Source organism: Hypomesus nipponensis, chromosome 9 (genome assembly GCF_054491055.1).
Source record: "Hypomesus nipponensis isolate SF chromosome 9, ASM5449105v1, whole genome shotgun sequence".
NCBI lineage: Eukaryota > Metazoa > Chordata > Actinopteri > Osmeriformes > Osmeridae > Hypomesus > Hypomesus nipponensis.
Genome location: NC_140369.1, coordinates 14,620,954 through 14,646,986, shown reverse-complemented (window position 1 = coordinate 14,646,986; position 26,033 = coordinate 14,620,954). Strand labels below are relative to the sequence as shown.

The 26,033-nt window shown below is 42.9% G+C and overlaps 4 protein-coding genes across 4 annotated transcripts; 2 read left to right on the top strand and 2 right to left on the bottom strand.

Moving 5' to 3' along the window:
- The first annotated feature begins 2,758 nt into the window (after nucleotides 1–2,758).
- aldh4a1 (aldehyde dehydrogenase 4 family, member A1) lies at nucleotides 2,759–12,551 on the top strand. Its single transcript, XM_084706146.1, has 15 exons — nucleotides 2,759–2,952; nucleotides 5,583–5,676; nucleotides 5,862–5,954; nucleotides 6,287–6,334; nucleotides 6,540–6,695; nucleotides 7,075–7,224; nucleotides 7,430–7,504; nucleotides 7,745–7,932; nucleotides 8,446–8,519; nucleotides 8,741–8,937; nucleotides 9,197–9,244; nucleotides 9,340–9,492; nucleotides 9,714–9,835; nucleotides 10,652–10,770; nucleotides 11,071–12,551. Exons 1-15 carry the CDS (start codon nucleotides 2,912–2,914, stop codon nucleotides 11,181–11,183), a joined length of 1,671 nt encoding a protein of 556 aa, XP_084562272.1. The 5' UTR covers nucleotides 2,759–2,911; the 3' UTR covers nucleotides 11,184–12,551.
- A 1,813-nt stretch (nucleotides 12,552–14,364) lies between these two features.
- Nucleotides 14,365–15,671, bottom strand: her2 (hairy-related 2). The gene is made up of 2 exons (XM_084705707.1): nucleotides 15,195–15,671; nucleotides 14,365–15,080 (listed from the first exon to the last, which is right to left on the bottom strand). Exons 1-2 carry the CDS (start codon nucleotides 15,246–15,248, stop codon nucleotides 14,643–14,645), a joined length of 492 nt encoding a protein of 163 aa, XP_084561833.1. The 5' UTR covers nucleotides 15,249–15,671; the 3' UTR covers nucleotides 14,365–14,642.
- A 3,713-nt stretch (nucleotides 15,672–19,384) lies between these two features.
- Nucleotides 19,385–19,978, top strand: LOC146273098 (transcription factor HES-5-like). Its single transcript, XM_084706009.1, has 2 exons — nucleotides 19,385–19,447; nucleotides 19,556–19,978. The coding sequence occupies exons 1-2, from the start codon at nucleotides 19,385–19,387 to the stop codon at nucleotides 19,976–19,978; spliced, it is 486 nt and encodes a 161-aa protein (XP_084562135.1).
- A 3,584-nt stretch (nucleotides 19,979–23,562) lies between these two features.
- On the bottom strand, nucleotides 23,563–24,156 carry her15.2 (hairy and enhancer of split-related 15, tandem duplicate 2). The gene is made up of 2 exons (XM_084705658.1): nucleotides 24,094–24,156; nucleotides 23,563–23,985 (listed from the first exon to the last, which is right to left on the bottom strand). The coding sequence occupies exons 1-2, from the start codon at nucleotides 24,154–24,156 to the stop codon at nucleotides 23,563–23,565; spliced, it is 486 nt and encodes a 161-aa protein (XP_084561784.1).
- Between the last annotated feature and the right edge of the window lie 1,877 nt (nucleotides 24,157–26,033).

Here is a 26,033-nt window from a genome sequence, read left to right as displayed (position 1 = left end):
AAATGTAGAACGTCAGATGTCGCTTCAGCATGTTTTCTTGCTGAAGAGCAGCAATGGTCATTTCTATAATTTGTTTTATTTTCAAAAATTATCTAATTGGAACCAGATATTTGTGACAGTACAGTTTTGTAAATCTTTACAACATTATTCAACAGATTCAACATTTGAATCTAATTTATGTAGCTCAAACGTACTCACTGAAATGGGATTTTCATGGTTAAACTTTAAGGGTCTGAAAAGGATCCATCTTGTTTGGATTTGAAGCATTATCTGATGTTTACCTAATGGGTTTATTGTTTGATGTGTCCGTTGATTGGGCATCTTTTCATCAGAGACAACAGGAAGGGAGGGGCCATGTGTCCTGTTACTCCACATAGATAACTGATCTGAAACCAGCCTAACTGGTGCTGTGGCTACCGATGCTAGTACTGATACTTTGTGGGCCCTTTGTGGACATTCTATGTGGCTGAGGTTATTGAGTCATGGTTGACACAAGGACAATAAGGTATGTTGAATGACCTTGATACGTTATAGTGGATAAGCCGCCTGTTGTACATCCATGCCAGAAACGGTCCAGTCTCTGGATAGACATCTGAAATATTTTCACGTATGGGAGAATGTTTACGTTGACTTATAATTTCTGTGATTTAATGTAAATCACACGACTTCTAATAGTTAAGAGCCTGATAGAAGGATTGAAGAAAAGGTGGTTTGGGAAGGGAATGTGGTGTGGTAACCTTGTCTGAGTCTAGAGTCACTCCAAACATTGACCACATGACCCAGATGTACTGTAGGTCTAATGGCCGACTCTTCAAGATTAGTAGGTGGGCAGAAGGGGTGCTGGTATGTGAGCCAGGGAGCGGTAGAGTATGTGGTGCAGTATGGGCCATAACTGTCCCTAATCAAAGTGTCTGGAAGACAATAACAATATGAAAGTAAGAAAGTACAGTTGAAAAGATTGTAACAGCCCAAACTTTGATGAATGTACTAGATGGATTCGAAAAACAACAGTTGTCCCATCCCTTAAGAGCTTTTACCATAAACGAGTGGCGAAGCCTCGTGTAAAGAACTGGGCAAAATGTCAATTGACCAAACCTCCCTTCTCACTCTGTCATCCCCCACCCATGTATCACTGCTCAGATTGGGCATACGGGACGTACTTGTGGTTGTATGTATGGTGTATGCATGCATGTCACTTGGACTACATCATTGCGTTCTGACTAGTACAAAACTCAGGCCCAGAAACATTAGTTTTACAATACTTTATTGTTCTATTTTTAAAGGAAGCCAACAAAAAGGGTTTAGTTGATAACAGTGTTTAACCCCATACAGGACAGTGCTACTCTTAATGTATGGACGTCAGGTTACTTGGTTGAGGCATCATATAGTTAGTTGTTCAGTTCAATGTTATTTTAGTCAAAGTAGGGCTGGGATCTAAAGTGCTATATTAGCCACTGTTGACATGTATCTCTCAATGCTGTTTTTTTCCCTTCATCCTAAAAGTCTAACTTTATGGTGGTATGTCATCTTTGCTTAGTCCTACCTTTGTCCTCAATGAGAACTTCCTGTAAAATGTATCCCGGTAAAACATTCTGCGTCCTCTGGTTCTAGAATGTAGATATGGGGGGCCACATGTTGGAGATGAAGTAGATAACAGTATAACTTTTAAATGTGGGACATTTAGGAGTGGGAGGGATTAATTAGGACAACTGTATGTGTTACGCAACTGTATTTTCATACATTAGGGGATTAGGCAACCTGTTGGTTATCTCTACAGTCAGCTGTCTCCATTTTCTTGCCTTTGTTGTACTGCATATCTCTTTACATCACCATTTAAGTGTTTCTTTGTGTGGGAAAACAATTTGTAAAACATTTCATTCATGTGGATTTGGGGTATATTGTTTCTGTATAATGAATGCACACTATATGGTGTTGGGGTGAAACAAAATAAAAATGATGGGTAACGTAGGATATAGCACTGTGTAGTGTTTATTTATTTACATTGTAAACTAACACAAAAATTACATCTATGGGCTGCGGTGCCATGTTAATAAATCAAATGTCATTTTGATTGATGGTTTTTCATAACCTAATGGGCATCAACATGACATTGAATTACCGTGTAACATTTGATATGTCCCAAGATGACTGAATTTCAACAGTTTGAACTTTAACTAAATCTAATAATACTTGGTCATTGGTTCAAATCTATATGGTTCTCCTCTTCATCCCTTCATAAGCCTCCACTGGTGTACATGTATGAAATACGTGTCTGTATCATGTCAAATTTGAAATGGTTCGCAATGTTGAGGAGAAAACCGCCATTAGTGGTTTGTTTGACTAATTATTTGACTATAAACATATTTGAAGCAAGGAAGTTACGATATGGTATGCAGTGTATGTCCGACGTTTTGATCCTTCAAAAATAGAACTGACCGATTCAGAGATCACTGTGCGGTGCTGTGATTGGTTGGGATGTCTTCTTTCAGCTGAATGGCTAATCACCGACTCGCCCTCTCGGTTCTCTGTAAATTTCATCCGAATAGGGGAGATTTACCTGCTAATACTTTTACCTTTAAAATATACTTTTATATGCTTCTTAACCTTTTGCCATTTTCCACCATACAAAAAATACACACGATGATAAACAAGGTTGATAATGATGAGCATGCAAATGTAATAGTATCATTTTAAATAAAGCTGTCTCTCCATACGCAACCAAGTGGTACGGTCCTACCCTACACTCGCGATACGTGCATACACGGATCTGGTGAAGCTATCTCAAGACGGGGTTTAGTATTTCCATGAATCTTATCAGAGATTGATACAGTAACTGGTGTCCCTGATCAATCGCAGGTTGTATTTCCTGTCTTGTTTTTTAATCCCTCAACGTATCTTTTTCCATCGAGCCATGCTGCGCGTGAGATCGGCGCTCAGCCAGTCTTGGAGGGGGTATGTAGTACTTCCACCCTGAACACACGAGACTAAATAACCTAAGAAATGACTTTATGAAAGTCACTTACAATCCTTTATGACAGTTTGAGATATGTTTCGAAGATACCTTCGTCGCAGGAAATATGACTAGAACAGTACTCATACTAACTGCCAGTAAGGAATGCTATACATAACTGTTATGTAATTAATTAAGATACCGCTTTAATGGTGTGCCCAACGTGAGAGGTGAGCTTCATGTTGCAACCCTGAGACCAACATCTAGATTTTAAGGTTTCCAGCTCCTGTTGGCACGTGAAGACGAAGCGGACGTGCAGATGCAGTGTCCAGCACTTCCTACGTGGGCTCTATTCAAGTGTATCAGAAAGAAACAGCTAGCAGCGCTTACATGCGACCACAGCAGCATTTTGAAACTTTTAATTATTTGCACTGGATTCTTTTCACACCTGAAAAAACATCTGTCAGTCCAGATGGACGAGTATTTAGTTTGCCTTCTCACCATGATAAAGATCAATAAACTCTGTTAAAGATTCTACTGCAGGATTTGACTGAGAACCCCATGGGTGGAGAACAGCTGTTTGTATTGGTCATATGACAGATGATGAGGAATAAGGTCTCAGAAAAGGAGTCCAACACCAAAATTGTTTCACTATTTGCTCCTCTCTCCACTTCAGTTAGGCCCTATCTCTGAGTCTGACCTTCTGTGGCTGTTTAAACTACAGTAGTTAATCATACATAAAGGTCTGGGTGCCAGGATGTGGTCAGGTGGTGGAAGTCTACTATCACTTGTAAAGGATTTATAAGGACTTGTCAAATAAAATGCTAGAAGAAATAAAGGTTATATCAATGAAAGGAATATATAAAGGAAACAACAACAGCATGTTTGAAGATTTGCAGAAGGTATGTCAAACAGCACAAGTTGCTGAACTTATACACGGTCTATATTCCCTTAGACTGTCCTTAGGATTAAGCCTAGCCTACTGTCTAGGAGTAAGTATAATTTTAAAAAAGTACAACATGTTTTATACCACATCTCATCTCAGGTTACTCATTACAGCTTTCAAGATGGTCTATGTGGGGCCGGTTACCTCATAGGATAGTGACTGGACGGGAGACTAACAGAACAAGCCTTAGGAGCATAGCAGCATTTTCTGTCTACGTAATATTAAACAAATACGACAGTTTTACAGTTTTGTTTTGAGGGACTACACTGCTTTTTACAATATACCGATATTATATACATATTATCCTTGAACAAACTCAATCATTTTATGTATTACATTTCCATGGAAACAACCATACCATTTGAATATTAAGTGTTCCAACTTAGTCCAATAACTTGTAAACCGTAACCATGCTATGGAGAAGGAGTTGGAGGAACAGGCTATAGTGATCTCCTTGTTGCAGTATCGAGTTCAGTTTTTAGAGAGCCTTGACCGTTCAGGAGGGGACAATGGTTCTGAAAACCCACCCCGATGTTCTCCACCACCACAGGCCATGAGTCCCTTTGTGATTCTGAAGGAGCAGGAGGGTTTTAGCACCCAACAACAGCCACCATCAAGAACCTCTGTGTATAACTGCCCCATAGACAAGAAATATATGTTGCTGAGGCAGCATCCTATGGTTAGAGTGAAGAGTCAGATGGCTGCCGGACCGATTCCCTGCCGTGCCAAATGACGTGTCCTTGGGCAAGGCACTTCATCCTACTTGCCTCGGGGGGAATGTCCCTGTACTTACTGTAAGTCGCTAAATGACTAAATATAAATGTAGAGCGGAGAGAAAGAACAAGCACCAACCTGTTTTTGGCTTGTTGAGCAAGGTAGACACAGAAGCCCTGATGGCTCTGAGCAACAATTCACTGATATGGAAGGACCGGAAGTGGAAAGTCAATGGAGTGAGAGGAAGAGGAAGAGGAGGGTTTGTGGGGGTTGTGGCTGTGTTGCAGTATGGACATTTATCAACCGAGGATGAAGTGGCTTCTATCAACCACCACAATACAGGACAACGTGTAGAGCTGTAGAGCAAGGCTCTATAATGTTCATAATGTTTACATAACTAAGCAGCAATAAAAAGATAACACTCATGATTATTTTTTATTTTTTTTTAAAAACAAGTTAAAATTCACAAACATAACAAAATCTATACAGCAAATAAAGTATCAACTTCATATTGCCTTGCGGTTAGGTAGCTAGCCAACATTTCAGCCATACAGAAAACCTTTCAGTAACAGTATGACCAGAAAACTTAAATAAGATTTACATTTATTTTTGAATTGCTAATTGAAATGTTGTCCCGCAAGTAAGTCCGCATTTGATGATGCCTAGCAAAGCAATCAAAATCAAATAGATGTAGTACAGGGCTAAACCCTAGGCCATTAGTTCAGGTGGTGCATTCATCCAAACAACATCACTCTGCATGTCCTTGGGTCCCCCAGAGCAATACACCGGATGATTTTCAACTTCATATTGTGTCCTGTTCTCGAGACATGGACAGACAGAGACCGGGAAATCTAGTTAGATATTACAAGCTATGCTGTCACAGTCACCCAGACAGCTTTAAATGAATGTTAACACCACATCTTAATCTGTAACCATGTCTGTCTCTCTGTTTGTGCTCTTGCCTGTCTGCAGGTTTAAAACGTTCCCCTGTGCTGCAGTGGAGGTGAAGAATGAGCCTATCCTGGGCTTTCAGGAGGGCAGTCAGGAGAGGGCAGAGCTGCAGAAGGTTAGCGCTCACTTATTCTCTGATAGACACACTAACACACTTCCATACTTTCACTAGTACACTCTCGCACACCATACTTTAATGCCCTTTAATGTGTAAACTGTTTTTGCTTTAAAGCCTGTAATCACAGACAATCAACTGATTTGTGTTTCGTGTGTGTGTGTGTGTGTGTGTGTGTGTGACAGGCATTGAAAGAGCTGAAAGGGACAACAGAGGAGATTCCCTGTGTTGTTGGTGATGAACATGTGTGGACCAAAGACATCAGGTACCAGCTGTCGGTGAGTAAAGTCAATGGCTTGTTTGTAATCTGAGCAAACTATTGCTGCACGCCGCTTTGCTGACTGCAAACATGGAAACTTGGAAACCAAAACTCACTGCTCATATATATGCAGTACAGAAACAAGTTCCCATAAACTGAACAGACAGCTTTATGTCCTTATCATGTTTATTTGTATAAGCTCTGGTAATTGTTTGTTATCAGTTGTAGATTATCTCTGGTGTCAGATAAGATTCAGTGGCTTCCAGAAAGTATGTGTGAAGAGAGTATGTTGTTTTCTCCTCTTTTATGAGCTGTGTTAACAACCATCCTTCTTTTTTCTTTTACCAAAAGCCTTTCAACCACTCTCACAAAGTGGCCAAATTCTGCTACGCTGACAAGGTAATCATGTCATATTTGTCATCAATAAAAAACGTGCCATTATACTTAAATGAAATATACAGTAGATAGACAGTTTCAGTTCATGCTTTCCTCCAAATTTTAGATAGTCTCTTTCAAATCACCCAATTGAAATGGCAACCTGTTTATAAAGGAGCTGTCACAATCATTGTGACAAACTCCTCATGCTTGACTGTGGATCCTCCAGGACCTGTTGAACAAAGCCATCCTGGCGTCGGTGGCAGCACGTCGCGAGTGGGACTTGAAGCCAGTCCAGGACCGAGCCCAGATCTTCTTCAAGGCTGCGGACGTCATCAGCGGACCTAAGAGAGCAGAGATCCTGGCAAAGACGATGATCGGCCAGGTACAGGAGGTCCTCAGTCACACAGCAGCTACAGCTCATGCTAGATAGCCCGCAGACCTAACAAGACACACGGGTGTAGATCGAATGAACAATATTAATAGAGATCCAGTGACCAGTACTGATATTGATGAGGTCAGCTGTCCTGTTCTAGTGTCCTGTTTCTTCACCATCTCTCCTCTGTGCTCCTCTCTAACTATCCTGTCTGACTCCCTCCTCTCCCTCTTCCCCTCCTCCCCCCTCTCTCTCCTCCCCCCTCTCCCTCCTCCCCCTCCTCTCCCTCCTCCCCCTCCTCCCCTTCTCTCCCTCCTCCCCCCTCTTCCTCCTCCTCCTCCCCCTCCTCCTCCCCTCCCTCCTCTCCCGTGCTGGTCCTCTTTCCCAGGGTAAGACGGTGGTGCAGGCGGAGATCGATGCCGCCCCGGAGCTGATCGACTTCTTCCGGTTCAACGCCAAACACGCCATCGAGCTGGAGGAACAGCAGCCCCTGGACAGCGACGGCAGTACCAACACCATGCTGTACCGCGGCCTGGAGGTACGGACTCCCTGTCTGCACCCAGCACAGCACCCTCCTGGGCCCCCAGGGCCACCCACCTCTCCACTGTCCCTATATAATATCACTATCTACATCTGTATAATGAGAATCCTATCATGATCAGAGTCTGAATGGCGGTTCTTGATGTGTCGACACTGGCCGTGTCCTCGCCGGTTGTTTGTGACGTATGGGTGTTGTATTCCAGGGATTTGTGGCCGCTGTCGCCCCTTTCAACTTCACTGCAATCGGTGGGAATCTTGCAGGAACCCCTGCCATCATGGTCAGTTCTTCTAACTGTCTTTGTTTGCGAGAGAGACATACTAATAAACGTACTCTGACTTGGATTTGAAAAAAAATGTTGGGGACAAGAATTGCCTGTGCCTGCTTGAATCTTCAGTGACAGTGGCTGTTTATTCCTGAGGTGTGTGGCCTGTGAATTTGATACATCGTTAATAACGAATGAGTTATTATTCTTTTTTTTCTTCTTTCGTCTTTGTCCTCTCCTTGGTCTGTGTGTCAGGGGAACGTGGTTCTGTGGAAGCCGAGCGACACAGCCATGTCGGCGAGCTACGCGGTGTACAAGGTACTGAGGGACTGCGGTCTTCCCCCCAACATCATCCAGTTTGTCCCGGCCGATGGGCCCGTGTTCGGAGACACCATCACCTCCTCCGAGCACCTGGCGGGCATCAACTTCACTGGCAGCGTTCCGTACGTCATCAGCACTCTTATCAGTTAGCAATATTTACTTTTGAGATGCCATTCTTTTAGCAGACCCTTTTATCCCAAGCAACGTACAAATTGGGGATGAAGTACAGCAGAAGGTCAAGGATTAGTAGTGCATAGTTCTAACAGTATTTTAGTAGTCAGAGCAATGAAACTATCTCTATTTTCTAGCCACAGCGCAAAGTAACCCCATCTCAGCTACTAGGTATGGTGAGCAATATAGTATTTTAGCTCCAGTGCAAACATAACATCTTAATAACATGAGTGCATAGCATTGTGCAGACATACTCTGATAAAAAAATTAAAATACATCTCTTGATCAAAAAACTAAGTTTGATAAAAAATGTTGGCGTTTTACAGAACAAGTAACAAGTACAGAACTACTATCATAGAGACCACAGACCCACAGACTGAATTAAAGGCAGTGACATATGCCAGTGCTTGGAGCAGTGGATGCTGTACCTCAGGAGTTTTACAGACATGTTTTTTACTCTCCAGGACGTTCAAGAGGCTGTGGAAACAGGTGGCCCAGAACCTGGACATCTACAGAAACTTCCCCCGCGTGGGCGGAGGTAGGTGGCACCACCGAGCAACGAACTTCCAACACCGACGTGGATCGGTCCCCCGACTCAAAGACGATCCCTTTTAACACTGGTCCTCAGGGGAATGGCAAACAACCGTTCAAAAAAAGACCAAGCGTCTCAGACACAGGAGGAGTTCACTTTGGATCGGTATGAAAGCATTTCATCACCCTGATCACCATCACCCTGTTTCCTCCTCTCCTGCCTCTCAGAGTGTGGCGGGAAGAACTTCCACTTCGTCCACAAGTCGGCGGACGTGCGTAGCGTGGTGACTGGGACCATCCGCTCAGCGTTTGAGTACGGGGGCCAGAAGTGCTCTGCCTGCTCCAGGATGTATGTTCCTGACAGCTTGTGGCCCCAGATCAAGCAGGGGCTCCTGGATATCCACAAGCAGATCAACCTGGGGGACGTGAGTAGAAAAAAGAACTCCTGGTGACCTCTCGTAAACCTAGAGGAAACCTACAGTAGACATGCTTTATTGTACACCATCGTAGTGATGGGTTCCTTGATTAGATAAGACAGATCCTAATATACCGACTTTATATTTATATTTCTTAGTAGTTGTGTGTTTACTCTGAGGGGGATAGCAAAAACAGTGGAGGGTTTACCGATTTTTTAATTTGCAGTCAGGTTGTGATAGTTGGGTTGTTTTGGTCTGTGCTTGACAGCCTGTGGAGGACTTCAGCACCTTCTTCTCTGCCGTCATCGATGACAAGGTACGCAACTTTCTGTAACTCAGGAACATTTGATCCACACTCACACCCTTGATTATAGCACAGGATCAGTGAGTCTCTGTACTCTTTTCCCACAGTCCTTTGCTCGCAACAAGAAGTGGCTCGACCATGCCAAGTCCTCGCCCAACTTGAGCATCATCGCCGGGGGCAACTGCGACGATAAGAAGGGCTACTTTGTGGAGCCTACTATCATAGAGACCACAGACCCACGGGATCCCATCATGAACGAGGTGAGGAAACTGTTGACGATGGAGGAAGTGGCTTTCACTTTTGAAAAGTGTATTGCCCGGTGGCTTCATGTTTAATGGATTTCTAGATGCGGGTCTCCTGCCAGAGTTCACACAACTGTGACGGAGCCAGTTCACCTTCGTCCCAACCCCAGTGGAGCTAGCTCGCCCGGACTGTTCATCTGCGTGTTTTAAGACCCTCCCTCTGTCTGCGTCTCTTGCAGGAGATCTTTGGGCCGATCCTGTCTGTGTACGTCTACCCTGAGAACGACTACAAGCAGATCCTCCAGCTGATCGACAGCACGTCGCCCTACGCCCTAACCGGAGCTGTGTTCGCTAAAGACAAGTAAGACACACACACACACACTCTCTCTTTCTGTCTCTCTTGCTTTCAACTCAGCTCTGTTCGATTTCAGTAACTTGTTCGACTTCTAACCATTTTCCTTCTTGTCTGGTGTTTTTGATCAAATCAAACTTTATTTATATTTTTAGGGGATGGGTTTATATAGTCCATTTCATACCAGGAGGCAACACGATGCACTTCACAGTGGATGAAAGGGGTTGGGGGATACAAACACTTATGTTTGACACTAATTTTCCAGAGGGAAGCAAAAAAACGTGATCACCCATTTGGGTCATCTCTGAAATGATACGATCGAGCACTCTCCTGGAGAATGTGAAGTGCCAACATATTACAAAGCACAAGCCATGCATAGCATGAATGAATACTACTTCATAAGACACATGACATGTTATACAAACAACAATAACAAATCTATGACACAGTGCTCAACTACCTGACATGGCCAAAGGAGTACAGTTGGATGAGCTAATAATCAAATAAATATCGCCTAATTAATCATGTTTGCTGCCATGTTGAGTTGCACTTAGCGATGAAGCCATTGATCTCACGAGCCACTAACAGGCACTGCACTAGTAATAGTAATGAGGGAACGTTGGAGAAAACAATGTACCCATGAACTGTGTATGCAGTCTATATAAATGTAACAAGCAGGCATATAATAAAAGTTTTATATGATAAATTCAGAGGTTTGTGTCCTAATAAGAAAACTTTGGTTGGTCCCCGAATAGTCTTGTGTACTGTCTTTGGAACCTGTGTTTGTTCAAGCTGTGAGCCCTAATCGTGTGTCCTGTCCGCCAGGACTGTGGTGGACGAGGCAGCCAGGGTCCTGAGGAACGCTGCAGGCAACTACTACGTCAACGACAAGTCCACCGGCTCCATCGTCGCCCAGCAACCATTTGGTGGCGCCAGAGCCTCAGGTAAGATTAGTCTGCCACCAGCCTCGCTCTTTCAAAGCTGCCATCCCTGTTGGTGTTTGCTCCGACGTAAATCCAGCACCTGGTCATAATCATTATCTGGAGCACGTTGATCCCTGGAATTTTTGATTGGATTTTATATTTTGGAATGATTCCCTATAAATCAGTGTTCTGTCATGTTGCGAAATGCAAGTTTCAATGATTTTTATAGTTCTTATGACAAGATGAGTTTCTGAGTGATCATCTCTATGGGGATGCATTAATGAATAGGAATGTAAACCATGAACTCGACTGTCTCTATAGGAACTAATGACAAACCTGGCGGCCCCCACTACGTTCTGCGATGGACATCACCGCAGGTTGTCAAGGAGACCCATGTACCCCTCCAAGATTGGAAGTACCCCTACATGGGCTAGAGAGGAGGTATTGTACTTTCATCCCGTCCGCCCTAGCCTCCTATCCTCCAACTAATCCGATTTTAACCCTCCAGAGAACAGACTACCCCCTCCATTAGACCCATATCTCTCACCAATACAAGACTGGCAAAGACAAGTAAGAGAGAATTGTCTCCTTGAACCCATCCTGATATTGGCCCTCGATGCCCTGATGAGCCTGCACTGAACCTTACGCACGAATAAGAATGTAATCAGCTGCTTTTGAAGGGAATTGCTGCACCATAGCACCTCCTGGTGGATCGTCTGGAGTGTGACGGCCTGATGAAAGAAGCTGCTTGTGTCTGACAAACGCAACAATGGTACGACACTGTTCCCGTCCATGGGTCCATGGACCCAATCAAACTGTTGTGGTCAACCATGGATTTTACACATGTATAGCTACTTCCTGTTACACTGATGCGTTTCCTGTTATTCTATATGGCCGCTGTGCTCTACCTTAATCTCTGGTAATGTAAGTGCAGAAGACCTGTATTAACATTGCTATATACATCTGTCATTAGGGACAAACTGTATTCATTGAGTCTTCCTTTTATAGATGTTTTACTAACCCAGAAATAGACATCAATGCAGCATCCTTATAAGGATGACATTTGAGGGTGAAAGCAGAGCAGACTAATATAAGTGTCAAGGTCAAAGTCAACATGTTGTGTATTGTTCTAAATTGAACATTGTAAAAGAAAAGGTTCCTGGTGCTAAAATGTTGTGAACATGGAGATATAATATCAGAAGTACACTAATGCTAATTGAACAGAATTGTCTTAGTAACATTGGGTCTTTGTAATCTGATACGCTGGCTGAGCTGTCAGAGTGAAATGCTCCTCCCCACACCTTCTCTGATTGGACGTAGACTGACTGGCTTATAGCATGTTCTGTATGGCTGTGGCCATTACTGATGATTTATGTCATGAATAACTGGGTATTGGGTACTGTTGGGTATTAATACCTGGTTTAGGCATATATAATCCTTAGCTAGACCCACTTTAACCCTTAACAAGCCAACAAGTACTTCAAAGAGCTCATCAATATTTACCTCATCACCCGCATACTTAATTTCACTGATGACAGACTGGTTTTAAGGAGATCATTTGCACTTTTCTCAAAATGGATGAGTGTGAGGATGGTCAGTCTGTAGGCCTCAATCTGTTTCAGTAAAAAAAAAAAAAGGAATGGGGGGGAATTTATTTTCATAAAATGGATTTTGTATTTTAATTGTCTGTTTTAGTGCATTATGCAATTAGAAGTGAATTATCTTCAAAATGTGCCTGTATCAATGTAGATTGAATTAGAAATGTAATTTGTGACAATATCTATTAAATTATTTCAGTAACACTATAGAGTACTTTGCCTTTGTTCTATTTTTTTGTGACGTGAATTAATTAAAAATAAAACATATTAAGATTAATTTGATTTGCAGTTTTTACACTACTTTTGTGCCAATCGTCTTAGATGGTCCTCATAATTATCTCCCTCCTATATATATATGGAGGTAAACAAGCACTTTTTTTTTTTTGCTGGTCTGGCCAGGATATTTAGTGTGTCGAGAGAATCACCTCCATCTTGTCTCTCAAACAAGGCATACCTTTAGTGTCACACACTCCTGTGACATTCACAGATAAAAGGATTCTGAGGCAGTGTCACCTAAGTGATGCCACACTCCCACAGTTCATCATGTTGTGCAAAGGCAGAGAGACACACTTCTACACAGCTCCAGTGAGAACATGGGGTGTATACATGATGTATCGAAAATACTTTTTTCTGGAAGGGCTAATCGATGTAAATATGTTGCTTAAAAATGAAGATATGTAATGATTTGAGGTAGTTTTATTACAATTTATACACAGCATATTTAACAGCATCTTTCAGTGCCACAACACCTATTTATATAAACTGACCGATCAAGGAATGTAGCAACGACAGAGAACAGACAATGCAGAAACTTGGATATTCATTTAGGCTCTGTCATGAATCCCATGCGTTTCAGATTAATCTGAAATGGTTGAATGGCATATTCAATAAAAAGGAATGTGAATATATGAATATGCAGAACACATATTTGCACAATGCACCAAGATATAATGACATCACTGTGGGAGAGTGCTTTTTAGCATACATTTTCTTTTGTTCATGTCAAAGCTATTCTGGTCTTTCATGGTCTTTCGTGAAGTTATGTCAAGAATGCCAGGGCTAAGTGCATTTCTCATCCATGCTGCTGCAGTATGCTTTGTTATGTAGAGTAATTCAGTATAATTAAGTAAAGAATAATTGGGACATCTCTATGTGGCATTCTTCAAATATCTCAAACCAAATTGTATTGTTTCTATCATTAGACATACTCCTTCCCACTCAAAACAGAAAATACTTAAATAAGGAGTATAAACTTACAGTATTTGCTATTTTACATCCTGACCATAATGTCAACACGTGGTAGCTACACAGACAAACGTGGGGTTAAGAACGTTGGCGCGAAAAACACCACACTCTAATTGACATCTTTGAATAGTGTGAGTGTGGGAAAGCTCAGGTTACCCGGGGGTTTCCGGGTACGGCGGGTCTGCCTTTGTGTTCTAAACAGCAGCTGGACTATTGAGCTTGAAAATGTTTACTCAATAGAATGTGCATGGGTCTCATGTCACAAGCCTCCCGCCAGAACTGTCTGGCTCCAGGCTTTCTTGAAGTAAAAAAGATTAATGGGAGAACTTAAGGAGCGAGGCTTCCTTCAGAAATCCAATTTGAAAACTTGGGATCTTGAATGCAGCTTTTCTCTGTCGGCATGTGTGTGCATGTGTGTGTGAGCGCGTGTGTGCTTGTTGATCGGGGGAGGTAGATGATTATGTGGTTTACCAAGTAGGCAATTTGATATACCTAAAGTTTTAGTTCATGAATTGGGAGAAGACAAGCTGCATACCCACGATTTCATTAGTTTCTTATTTTCATGCACGTTAAGGTTTAGCATATTCGTAGTCTAGCCCAGGAATTGACTATAGCTGTTTCACTCGTTTAGGTTAAGATCCACATGAGGACAGTTTCTTTATCCATTCTTTCTAAATTGATTTTATTGATTTTATTACAATGAAAAATGGGCATATCAATGTGATACATTAGCCTAGATCAAAGCCGAGATAGGACACATTCTCAGCAACAAGTGCCATACACTGAATCAAGAATCAATAAACACGCTTTTACAATATGTAAACATTTGCCTTCACATGGTGAAGATAGAATAGTTGTACGCTTTTGCGTAAACACTGTAACTCATTCGCTGAACATGTCACTATTTCACCGTTAAATTACATGAAAAAGTATTAATGAAGAAAGTAATCCTACGATAGCTCCTAAAACAAGCCAGGAAGGTATCTCATTATTTTAACATTGACAGTCTTAATTATGATTTTGCGCAGTCTCATTTTCCATACACGTGCATCACCATGGTCTCCACACCGATGTTCTTGCACCTGCTGAGGTGACGCTTTTAGGAACACTCAGGTTCCTGCGGGGGACCACCGGGCGGTTACGCAGCCCGGATTCCGCTCCTGGCGTCTGTTGAGACCGATGGAAGTGACTGACAAGTTTCTTAGATTCTGAAGGCTTGTTGTGAGCAGAGAGGAAACGAAGCGTTTCTTCTAGACAACGGGAGAATCCCTCAGAATAGCCCTGTCCAACTGAGCCTGCGTGGACCGAGACAGCTGCCGAGTGCAGGTTGTCTTTCAGGTAGAACACGGCTGTCTCGAGGATGTCAGCTTTCTCGAGCTTCGAGTTTGGCTGGTGTGCTTGGAGCTCGGCGTGGAGTAGGGTTTTGAGTTGCTCTATGCTGTTGTTTATGCGATCTCTGCGCATCTTCTCCACAGCTGGTTTTCTTAGCTAGAGAGCAAACAAAAAACAATTTTAGATAGGCGACATTTTTAGAAATATTGACCTTTTTTTTAAAGATCACACATACACAGAGATTATTTAGGCAGTTGTTTGTATACTCACTTTGATTTTATCTTTGGTGCTAAGAACTAAGTTGCAAGTATTGACAGGTGGCATTGCCCTGCGTTTATGTTTTGTAGGCTAAACTTGATCTTGGAAGTTGGTTGTCCCAGCTCTCCGGGGCTCCTCAATTTATAGCTCCAGCCCTTGCACTGTAAACCCGCGTGAGTTAGTGTTTGACAGGGTGTTCCCACACTAGCGAGCCAATCCGGAACGCAGCCCAATGACAAAGGCTTCAATTGCTTCATGCTAAATTGACTGTCTGTCGCCGGGGGACAGTTAGCTTGTCCCATGGGAACAGGTGGAGCGTGCAATTAAAGGGTGCCATGAAAAGTTGACTCTATTCCTTGCGCCCGCATTCCAAGGTGTTACACCCATTCACATGAAAGGCAGGCAGACCAAAAGGCGGGAGAAGTTGTCCACAATTCATGAATGGGCATCCGAACAGATTAGTCTGGATCAAGAGATTAGCTATAAGCGTTCTGGTTGTGCGTTTTCCCGCTAATATTTCGAATAATGGCAGCCTTTTGAGGATTCCATTCAACATTTAGGTAGGCTACAGGCTTAAATACAATAACTGCTTTTGAATATAAACATAAATTCATAAAATGACTGCTATTGCTGGCTATTTCTTAAACTAGCCTATAATTTGGTGCTTGCCTATACTAGGGCTATTGGTTAGTTATTAATATAGGCTAATGGGTTTTGAGGAATAATAGGCAATGTTAATTCGTAGCTATATCTCCATGACATGGGTCCATTTTGGTTGGTGTCCCCGTTTCAAGGGTTGTATCAAAGTGATGTTTTTCCGTATGGCCTCTCGGGAATTATATGCCCCATTGAGGACCGGGACTAATGCGGTATTGAGCACGGCACACTTCTTTTGTTGCGCTGTTGAAAGTGTGCTGTGGGAAAGTTGGGACAACACTGCCTCCAGGATTAGGCTTTGAAGGCAGGGCAGCTGCTGGCCTCACTGCGCGGGAAACCACTGTCAGCTCACGAAACTTGTAGACGGGCATAGGTTGTTAACCCCTTGAAAGTAGAATGTTTTTTTCCTGTTTCTTGTCTGTGTTGGGAATTTCTTTTTTTATATTAAGAGTAATCGGCCAGATCAAACTTTCATTATCATTCTTTTGTTACCATTCTACCTTTTAAGCGTTTAAGTTTCAAGTTGTTGTGCCAGTGCACTTTTCTTCATTTTGTTTCAGGTTCAATTAAAGAATGTTTTTTGTTTTGTCTTTTTCAAACCCTTCTCATCCATCACACATTTTCTTCTCCCGCCAAATTGGATCTTGTAAAGAGCACCACAATGCATTCTGAGCTGGTGTATTGTACCAACCCCAGCCCCTGACTCTGTGTGCCCTGCTTTCAGAGCTGGAGCCAGGGCATGGCTCTCCCACAAAGAGAGGGGCAGGTGCCTGGTGTCACACATGGGTCCTGTGAAGTATCCTTGTGACTGCAGCCACACACACACGCACACACACACATAGAGAAAGAACCTGGGAAACGCCTGACCCCTTCCTGGAGGAGGCAGATTCTGATGTGTTGTGTGGGTCTATGGCACTCCAGGGGCATGTGACCTGACATTCACAATGAAGACGTGCAGCAAAGAAGGAGAAAAAAAACGACTTGAGGCGGGAAACTTCTTGCGTTGTCGAACACCTTCTGTTAGATTTTAGACCTCTTTCACTGGTGTCGTTTGCTCAATGCCTTGGTTGGTGGCAACCAGTGTTGGATAGCGTTTTCCGGTTCAAATTGAAACACAATTCAGAGATCAATAACTATCTTCCTTTCAATCTGAAAATACTTCATGTGTCACTATTATTGATTCATTTTTACCTTTACAGTTCACTGCATCTCCCTTCATTTAGTTATTTCCGAGGGAATATTTAGGCTACATGCTTGATGTTTATACAGTACACAGGAATAATATGTCAATATACACATTGTGTGCATGTTTATTCCACCGGCCACCTGAAGCGTGTACTCTAGGTGAGTGTGGGGTAAGTAGGAGGCCCTGGCTGTCCCAGTCGAGGTCCAGATGGCCTATTGAAGCTCAGGCATAATAAGGACTGACGGATCAGAGGCTGGGGAGGCAGGGTGGGCCGCTGGCCTGAATGGGGGCTTACTTGTGGGAAAGAGGAGCAGGTCGCGGCTCTCACACATTCCTCAGAGCAGGGAGAGGGCCTTTGGCTACACGCACACACTTACCCACACACACTGTGGGACATCTGGGCTTAAAGCCATGGAGACGGTTTGGCGTGTGTGTGCGTGGGAGGAGTGTGTGTGTGTATGAAGAGGTCTCCATAATGAGGCCATCTCTATTGTTGCTCAATAGAGGACGAAGGAATGTCCACATTGGAATGCGTTCATACTCAAATGATGTGGTAGCATCTGCATACTCGATTGAAGAAATGCGTCTTGAGGACTTGAAAAGAAAGAGGAAACGTTTCCCTCCAAAAAAAGGCCCTGACCATCTGCTTCTTAACTCCCAGATATTGACGTTTTGTATTTTTATATTTATTTGTATATTTACAATTATACATGGACAGCACATTTACATGTTGTCCAAAAGAAAAAATGCTCACACAGGATTTGGATCTGTTGATTTGGAAATTGAGATTTTGAACCAGACAAATCAGGAATGTAGTTACACATCTACGTGACAGCAAAGAGCAGTATAATCAACAGTTCCATAGTATGTGTACTTAGTGAGATGCAACGAGGGTTAGGGTTAGCTCGACCAACCTTCAACCAATGTGCATGCAACAGTTCAAATTAATAAAGCTTGATTCTAATGCTTCCAGAGTTCCATTTAACTACATTTCTACATTTATTTGGGAGCAGACAAAAGTGTTATACAAGAAATTAGCATGTCATTAGAAAACAATAAACACATTATAGTCATGTAAGCTTGAGAAATAAAAACAGCGCCCTGCCTGGCGATGCAGGATCAAGTGTAGAACTTAAACATGGGAGCTGGAAGAGGTAAATTATCAGGGGTAGGTAAGTACACACATACACACAAACACACACACACAAACGCTCATATCCGGGCTGAGTGGTGTAAGTTCAGGTTGCGGGGGGGTTTGGGGGGGGCACGCGCCCTCATGCTCCACAGAGGCTGTGATTAGGGCGGCAGGCTGAAAGGGTGTGTCTCGGCTGGGAGGGAGGGAGAGGAGGATGGAGGGAGAGGAGGAGGGAGGGAGGGAGGTAGGGGCTGGGGGGTGGGTGGATGAAGGGGTGCTGGGGTGTGCTCTATTGACTGGAGGATGTGTGAGTAAGAGACCATCCTGCTTTCCCACACTCTCTTCCCCATTTACTACACATACACCCAAGGGGGATGAGAGACAGGGGGTTGAAGGGGGGGGGGGGTGTCGAACAATGGAAGTGTGCCTTCCCAGAGGGCATAGGATAATTGTGTTTAATTGACATTTACAATAGCAACAGGAATCTTTATCCCTCACTCTCTCTACCTAACTCTTGTCTTTACTTTCCCTCATTCTTTCTCATGAAACATTTACGCAGTTTGGAAGGTGTGTAATGGAAGTGACATCATGTAATTTCACATTATCACACACTCTGCCTGTATCAAACTGTAAATAAAATACTAATATAAAAGTTGATGCAAGGTATCAACTTATGTGATTAAGTTTATAATCAGTTCTAATAAACCCGTTCCTCAGTTCTAATATTGATGGGTTTTGTCACCTTTTTCAAATGTAATAAAGATTACTGATTACTCCCAGATTGTGTTTTCTTGACCATGTGCAGCGGTCTTGCTGTATTCTCCTCTTTGTCCCATGTTTAATCTTTAATCTATAGTGGCCCTTATCAGGTGTGCAGAGGCTGCCAGCTCTCCATCTGCAGAGGCCTGATCAGACACAGGGACTGTTCCCAGGTAATAAAAGTGTAACAACCTGCTTGTGTCCAGCCTGTGGCTCAGAGAACCTCAACCCCATCCCCTCTGTTGAGGCCATGAGGCTGGTTGAAACCATGAGATAATTGATGCCTCTCCCATTGTTGTGTCCGCCTCGCCCACTGGCCTCAGAGTGTGGGAAAGCTAAGCCTTCCTGGGACTCATGGCTTTGTAATGCTAATGCCCCGCTATAAATAGGGGAGAGGGATCCTCTCTCAGCTCACAACTCACTGTCCTTCCTCAGAGAAGCACACTCTCTCCCAATTGCTCCAGAATGGCTCCTACCTGCACCAGAGACTCTGACACCTCCATGCTCTCCACCAAAGACAAACATAAAGTAAGTGTTGCTACACATCTGTCCTTTTATCATTGCTTGTTTTACCTTTGCTGCATCCTTGTTTGAGAGAGAGCATTGACTAACAGACTGTCCCCTTTTCTGCTCCAGTTAAGGAAACCAGCTGTGGAGAAAATGCGCAGAGATCGCATCAATATCTGCATAGAGCAGCTCAAGGCTCTGCTGGAGAAGGAGTTCCACAAGCATGACCCCAACGCCAAGCTGGAGAAGGCTGACATCCTGGAGATGACGGTGGTGTTCCTGAAGCAGCAGCTGCAGTCCAGGAGCATGGCCCCTCTGAGGGCCCATGGTCAGGGCTACTCCCAGTGCTGGAGGGAGGCGCTGCACTTCCTGTCTACCAGCTCCACCAAGGATGCCACCCTCCAACACCTCCAGCACCTCCAGCGCCTCCATGGTGCCCAGAGAGTTTCCCTGGACGTCTGTCCCGCCTCTCCCCTCTCCTCCCAGCTCCACAGCCAGGGCCCAGTCAAGCAGGCCACCAGCACTCACAAACCAGTGTGGAGGCCCTGGTAGAGCCCCTGTACAGACTCTGTACCTGGAGGACCGTCCACCATCCTGAGTAGGAAACATGTTTCCAAATGTTTTACTGGATGTTCTACGTTTCTTGATAGAAATGAACTCCACTGATGGTACTCTCTCAGAGAAAAAGCTGAAAACAGTTTTACAGTACTTTGTTATGAAGTAGATGTTTTCTATATACTTTGATGAGTGATAAATGCAGTGTGTGCTTTTATGAAGCACTATTGTGTTGTTTTACCCTTTCATTTTCTGAGAAAATGTTGTGTAAAGATGTTGTCTTTGTTTACTGATGGTTGCTTTGCCAACTGTAACTTTTCTTTAACTTCCGTTTTTCATGTTCCTTTTGAGGGATATTGATTCATAGATATGAATGTCCTTTTTGTAAAGGTTTTGTGAATCCGTAAAGGATATTGATATAATTACTTGAAAGATGTTATCCAATCTGATGGTTGCTTGGCCAACTGAAACCTGAAAACCTTCCTATTGAAGGATATTGAGTCCAAGATTTTGTATATGCCTTTTGTAAAGGCTTTTTGGATAGTTTTGTAAAGGTTTTGTGAATACCAGTCTTTTGTGAAGACTATATACTTTGTTTAAGGATGTTGTTTTTGAGAAGTGAATATGCCTTTCATAAAGTCTAGATGGAACAATAGTCTTCTTTTGTGAAGACTATATACTTTGTTTTAGGATATTGTTTTGATAAGTGAATATGCCTTTTAGAAAGTCTACACGGAACAATATGTCCCAACCTGTCTCATTTTTCTCTTACAATTCACTGTTGACACTGTGTGTCTTCTGTATTTCTTGTTGAAAATGATAACTTTGACATGAGTGACAGCAGCTTCAAAGAGGACTGCTTCATTTCTTGTATAAATAAATCAATGAAAATTCACAATTATCTTTCTCTGTGTTTGACATGGCCCAAAAAGGGAAATATTAACTTAGCCACATTTTATTTTATTTCAATTAAATTAATTGTAAAGATTTTAGAAAGGGGTCCTTCAACAATATTATACACACTTGAGTTAAGAGATGAGACAGATAGATATGAAGAGCATCCAATTTGAACAATGGGAAATAAGAGTTCTATTAGCCAAGGTATGCTGTGGTTAAGACTGAAACAATGCCTTTGCTATCAATGAATCATAACAATAATCTAGACATTGTACTGCAGCAGGAAATACTTATTTACAGAGCATTAATCTTTAATAAATCTATTCAAATCAGTTAGTTATTTAGCTGATTGGTGTATCACTGCTTGTCTTATTGAGGGGTTATTGACAAGTTGTAAGGTTCGGTAATCAATAATCACTGATCAGGAAGTGGCTGTCTGTTTACTACAGGGCCTACATGTGTCTGAGTCCTGACTGTTTACTACAGGTCCTACTGCCCTCATGGATCTGGAGTCCAGACTGCTTTCCCACACTCCTGCACCAATACACACGTATACAAAAGTGTGTGCGTGTGTCTGTGCGTGTGTGCTTGGGTGTACCCGCACCTTGGGAGGCCATTGGGAGTGTGCCTGGGAGGGTGTTGTGGGAGCATGTCTGACTAAGGAGTGTGTGTGTGTGTGTGTGTGTTTGTTTGTTTTTGTGTGCTTGCTCAAAGTGTCTTATCACCAGGTGGAGCAGACTAGCCTCCACACTGACACCTGTTTGCTGAGGTAAACAGCAGAGGTTTCCCACGGTGGTCCACAGTCCCAGGAACAGGCCCAGGAACAGGCCTAGGAACAGGCCTAGGCTCATCCTGGCATGTATACATTACGACAACATTGACTGAAAGCAAGGCTCACCCCTCATGATTGTTGTGTTGTACCCCTCGTGTTGTCGCAAAGGCAGATAATTCTGGCAGATAATTGTGACAGGATTCCAACTGTACTGCAATTAAGTTAGTAACAAACTCTTCTCTGGTATGGAGCAATACAAATTCAGTTCAATTATAATGTAACAGGAATTCTAGTCAGGTAATTAGCAAAGGCTCTGAGACAATTTCTTTTTTTCCGTGTTTAGTATTAATTCATGTACTCAGTTACATTTGTACAATATTACGTAAGAATAATTATTTGAGAACGTTATTTGTATTTGGTCATGAATAATGCAGGTTTATGAAATGACTAAGCTGATTGTCCCCCCAGGGATAGATTTGTAGAGGAGGGAGGGAGAGAGGGGCAGTTGGTCAGGGCTTTCTCACCATCATGCCTCGAGGATAATTTAGTGCGGCACACTTCCTTTGTCTGTGGGATGAAAGAGGAGAATGGAGCAAGAGTGTGGGAAAGCTGTGGAGAGGCAGGCCCCACACAGGACCCTCCTCTCCCACACTGGAGCCTCTCCACCAGGCCCTGCAGCCTCACAGCAGCTCAGCCCACCAGCTGTTTGATGAAACCAGAGCTGACAGAACCAACTGCCCAACGCTAGCCTGGGGCTTAGTACACAAAGACAGACCTGGTCCTGCCTGTACACACACAAATACATTCACACACACACGTAGTGCACACCCCTATGCTCTTCTGCACGTGGGTGTGTGGGTGTGTGCGCGTGTGAGTGTTTGTTTGCACGTGTACCTGTGCCTGTGTGTTCAGGGATATTTTAATACAGATTCAATCCTAATGTATGTATACTACTATTACAAATGATTGTTCTTAAACACAATGAATACAGACACACACTTCAAATATAATGAGCAAAGCTGTGAAAAGGCACAAACAAATCAAACATCATCAATTAATGAGGCTACACACTTGTACATGGATATCTCTCATGAAATCAGTCTATCCATTGCAATATCTCATAGTGTTTCTCAAACTGTTTCTGCTTAATCGAGACAAAACTTTGTTTTGCTAATTTTCGAATGACATAATTAGTCCCGAAAGAAAGAATATCATACTTTTAAAAACGTGTTTATTTGAAAGATTTAGTCCTCTTTGAAGTTTGTTTCATATAACTTAACATAGGATGTCTGACAAGAGAAAATGATGACACTGTTAACACTGATGAATCATCAGTGTTTACAACACAGCCATGTATATGATTGAACAGCTAGTGGTTTCGCATATTTTACCCCAAAGATTGCATAATGGTAATAATATTATTTACAAAAGGCATATTTAAATTATGATAATAGTAGCCTTTACAAAAGGCATATTCAAGTAATGATAATAATATCCTTCACAAAAGGATTCACAAAGCCTTTACAAAAAGGACATTCATATCTATGAATCAATATCCCTCAAAAGGAACATGAAAAACGGAAGTTAAAGAAAAGTTACAGTTGGCAAAGCAACCATCAGTAAACAAAGACAACATCTTTACACAACATTTTCTCAGAAAATGAAAGGGTAAAACAACACAATAGTGCTTCATAAAAGCACACACTGCATTTATCACTCATCAAAGTATATAGAAAACATCTACTTCATAACAAAGTACTGTAAAACTGTTTTCAGCTTTTTCTCTGAGAGAGTACCATCAGTGGAGTTCATTTCTATCAAGAAACGTAGAACATCCAGTAAAACATTTGGAAACATGTTTCCTACTCAGGATGGTGGACGGTCCTCCAGGTACAGAGTCTGTACAGGGGCTCTACCAGGGCCTCCACACTGGTTTGTGAGTGCTGGTGGCCTGCTTGACTGGGCCCTGGCTGTGGAGCTGGGAGGAGAGGGGAGAGGCGGGACAGACGTCCAGGGAAACTCTCTGGGCACCATGGAGGCGCTGGAGGTGCTGGAGGTGTTGGAGGGTGGCATCCTTGGTGGAGCTGGTAGACAGGAAGTGCAGCGCCTCCCTCCAGCACTGGGAGTAGCCTTGTCCATGGGCCCTCAGAGGGGCCAGGCTCCTGGACTGCAGCTGCTGCTTCAGGAACACCACCGTCATCTCCAGGATGTCAGCCTTCTCCAGCTTGGCGTTGGGGTCATGCTTGTGGAACTCCTTCTCCAGCAGAGCCTTGAGCTGCTCTATGCAGATATTGATGCGATCTCTGCGCATTTTCTCCACAGCTGGTTTCCTTAACTGGAGCAGAAAAGGGGACAGTCTGTTAGTCAATGCTCTCTCTCAAACAAGGATGCAGCAAAGGTAAAACAAGCAATGATAAAAGGACAGATGTGTAGCAACACTTACTTTATGTTTGTCTTTGGTGGAGAGCATGGAGGTGTCAGAGTCTCTGGTGCAGGTAGGAGCCATTCTGGAGCAGTTGGGAGAGAGTGTGCTTCTCTGAGGAAGGACAGTGAGTTGTGAGCTGAGAGAGGATCCCTCTCCCCTATTTATAGCGGGGCATTAGCATTACAAAGCCATGAGTCCCAGGAAGGCTTAGCTTTCCCACACTCTGAGGCCAGTGGGCGAGGCGGACACAACAATGGGAGAGGCATCAATTATCTCATGGTTTCAACCAGCCTCATGGCCTCAACAGAGGGGATGGGGTTGAGGTTCTCTGAGCCACAGGCTGGACACAAGCAGGTTGTTACACTTTTATTACCTGGGAACAGTCCCTGTGTCTGATCAGGCCTCTGCAGATGGAGAGCTGGCAGCCTCTGCACACCTGATAAGGGCCACTATAGATTAAAGATTAAACATGGCACACGTTATGTGGAGATTGCTGTCACACAATAGAAGTGGTTTTAAATATTAAACAGATAGCCAATGCTTTATTTTAAGCTATGCATGGTATTATCAAACATAACAAAGAGAAAGGGTACAGTATTTTTTTTAAATTTATTATTATTTTATGATTACAATTGTAAAAAATAAATAGCTGTAGTTTGCCTTTACTTCCTATTGAAGACTTTCTCGCCCTATCTTCCCTTTCGAGCTTCTCTCTATCTTTCTGCCTGCGTACATGGTTGATAACATTTGACCACAGGGTTAACAGGCTACTTAAATTCTTGGATCGCGCGAATGACTCTACCCCCTATGATGCAACGCGTGCGATCAAAATCCCGGCGCTATTTTGACAAGAAGCTATCAAAGGACAAACGCCTGCTGCTGATGGGAAAGTGTTCACGACTGTGGCCCTGACACACACGGGGTGCAAATCAAAGAGTCAATAAAAACTGCTTCAGTTTCTCACGATGTTGTTGCCTGCCTGGTAAGGTGCGAGGGTAGGTGTGATTGAGGCACGCTTTTAGGTTGCCACATGTCACTGCACGCTCCTCTTTGATTTAACAGTAGGAAGTTGTGTAAAGGGGGGTTTCATGACGAATTATTTGTTGCTTTTATTATAGGGCCTCCAGTGTGGGAAAGTCTCAGGTGTTAAGTGTCCATGCTGACTTGAGTTATGGCCTGAGCTGCAAGGACATGGCTTATAATTGCTCGTCTCGCATACAGAGCTTTTAACAGAATGTTTTAAGTGCTTATGTTAATCACAATCTTTAGATCAGTTATTGCCTTGATGGTGCCCTACTGTTAACTTACGGTGCCTTAGGGATAATGTCCGACGAGGTGTACAATATCACCTGATAATGTACGATGCGGAAGCGTGAACCTCCGATGCGGTTGCTTACGCATCGAAATTCGAAACGAAGCGAACTGATCACACAGTTTCAAAAAGAGGACAGAACTTTCTTCCACACCAGTGACTCAGACAAGATCCAAAAGTAGACTTTTCTTCATGAAAACTCCAATTCACAAGGTGAGAAGGTATATTTTTGTCTTGTTGGGAAATGTAGGCCTACAGTTCTTTAAGTTGAACGATTATTTCCATCACCATTATCACGTAAATGTAGGCTGAATAGTGATCTTTCTCCCATCATTATTTGTGAAAATGTCAATAGATCTTGACCCCTTCGACCCCTTGGACCCCTTTTTTTGATCTTCTGTCTACTCATCCCAATCAAAAAGCCATGTGTTGACTATAAGGTTGAAAGAGGGAAAAAGTAGGCCTAGTTCTCATGTGAAGAATGATGTGAAATGAAGTAAAGAAGAAATTAATACATTGACTAATTTAAATTAATTATGTATTGCAAGTAATGCAAAAGTCAAATGTTTTTACAAACCTTTACAAAAGGTTGAAAAATGAAGACGTATAACATCATCTGAACAAAACTTGGACACGTCTCCAAGAC

Excerpts from the sequence above, each read along its gene's own strand:
- aldh4a1 (XM_084706146.1), top strand. The coding sequence starts at position 2,912 with ATGCTGCGCGTGAGATCGGCGCTCAGCCAGTCTTGGAGGGG. Across the intron at positions 5,677-5,861 it reads AGAGGGCAGAGCTGCAGAAG|GCATTGAAAGAGCTGAAAGG; the intron begins GTTAGCGCTCAC and ends TGTGTGTGACAG. Across the intron at positions 9,245-9,339 it reads CTGCCGTCATCGATGACAAG|TCCTTTGCTCGCAACAAGAA; the intron begins GTACGCAACTTT and ends CTTTTCCCACAG.
- her2 (XM_084705707.1), bottom strand. The coding sequence starts at position 15,248 with ATGCCACCTGTCAATACTTGCAACTTAGTTCTTAGCACCAAAGATAAA. Across the intron at positions 15,081-15,194 it reads GCACCAAAGATAAAATCAAA|CTAAGAAAACCAGCTGTGGA; the intron begins GTGAGTATACAA and ends TTTGCTCTCTAG.
- LOC146273098 (XM_084706009.1), top strand. The coding sequence starts at position 19,385 with ATGGCTCCTACCTGCACCAGAGACTCTGACACCTCCATGCTCTCCACC. Across the intron at positions 19,448-19,555 it reads CCACCAAAGACAAACATAAA|TTAAGGAAACCAGCTGTGGA; the intron begins GTAAGTGTTGCT and ends TTTCTGCTCCAG.
- her15.2 (XM_084705658.1), bottom strand. The coding sequence starts at position 24,156 with ATGGCTCCTACCTGCACCAGAGACTCTGACACCTCCATGCTCTCCACC. Across the intron at positions 23,986-24,093 it reads CCACCAAAGACAAACATAAA|TTAAGGAAACCAGCTGTGGA; the intron begins GTAAGTGTTGCT and ends TTTCTGCTCCAG.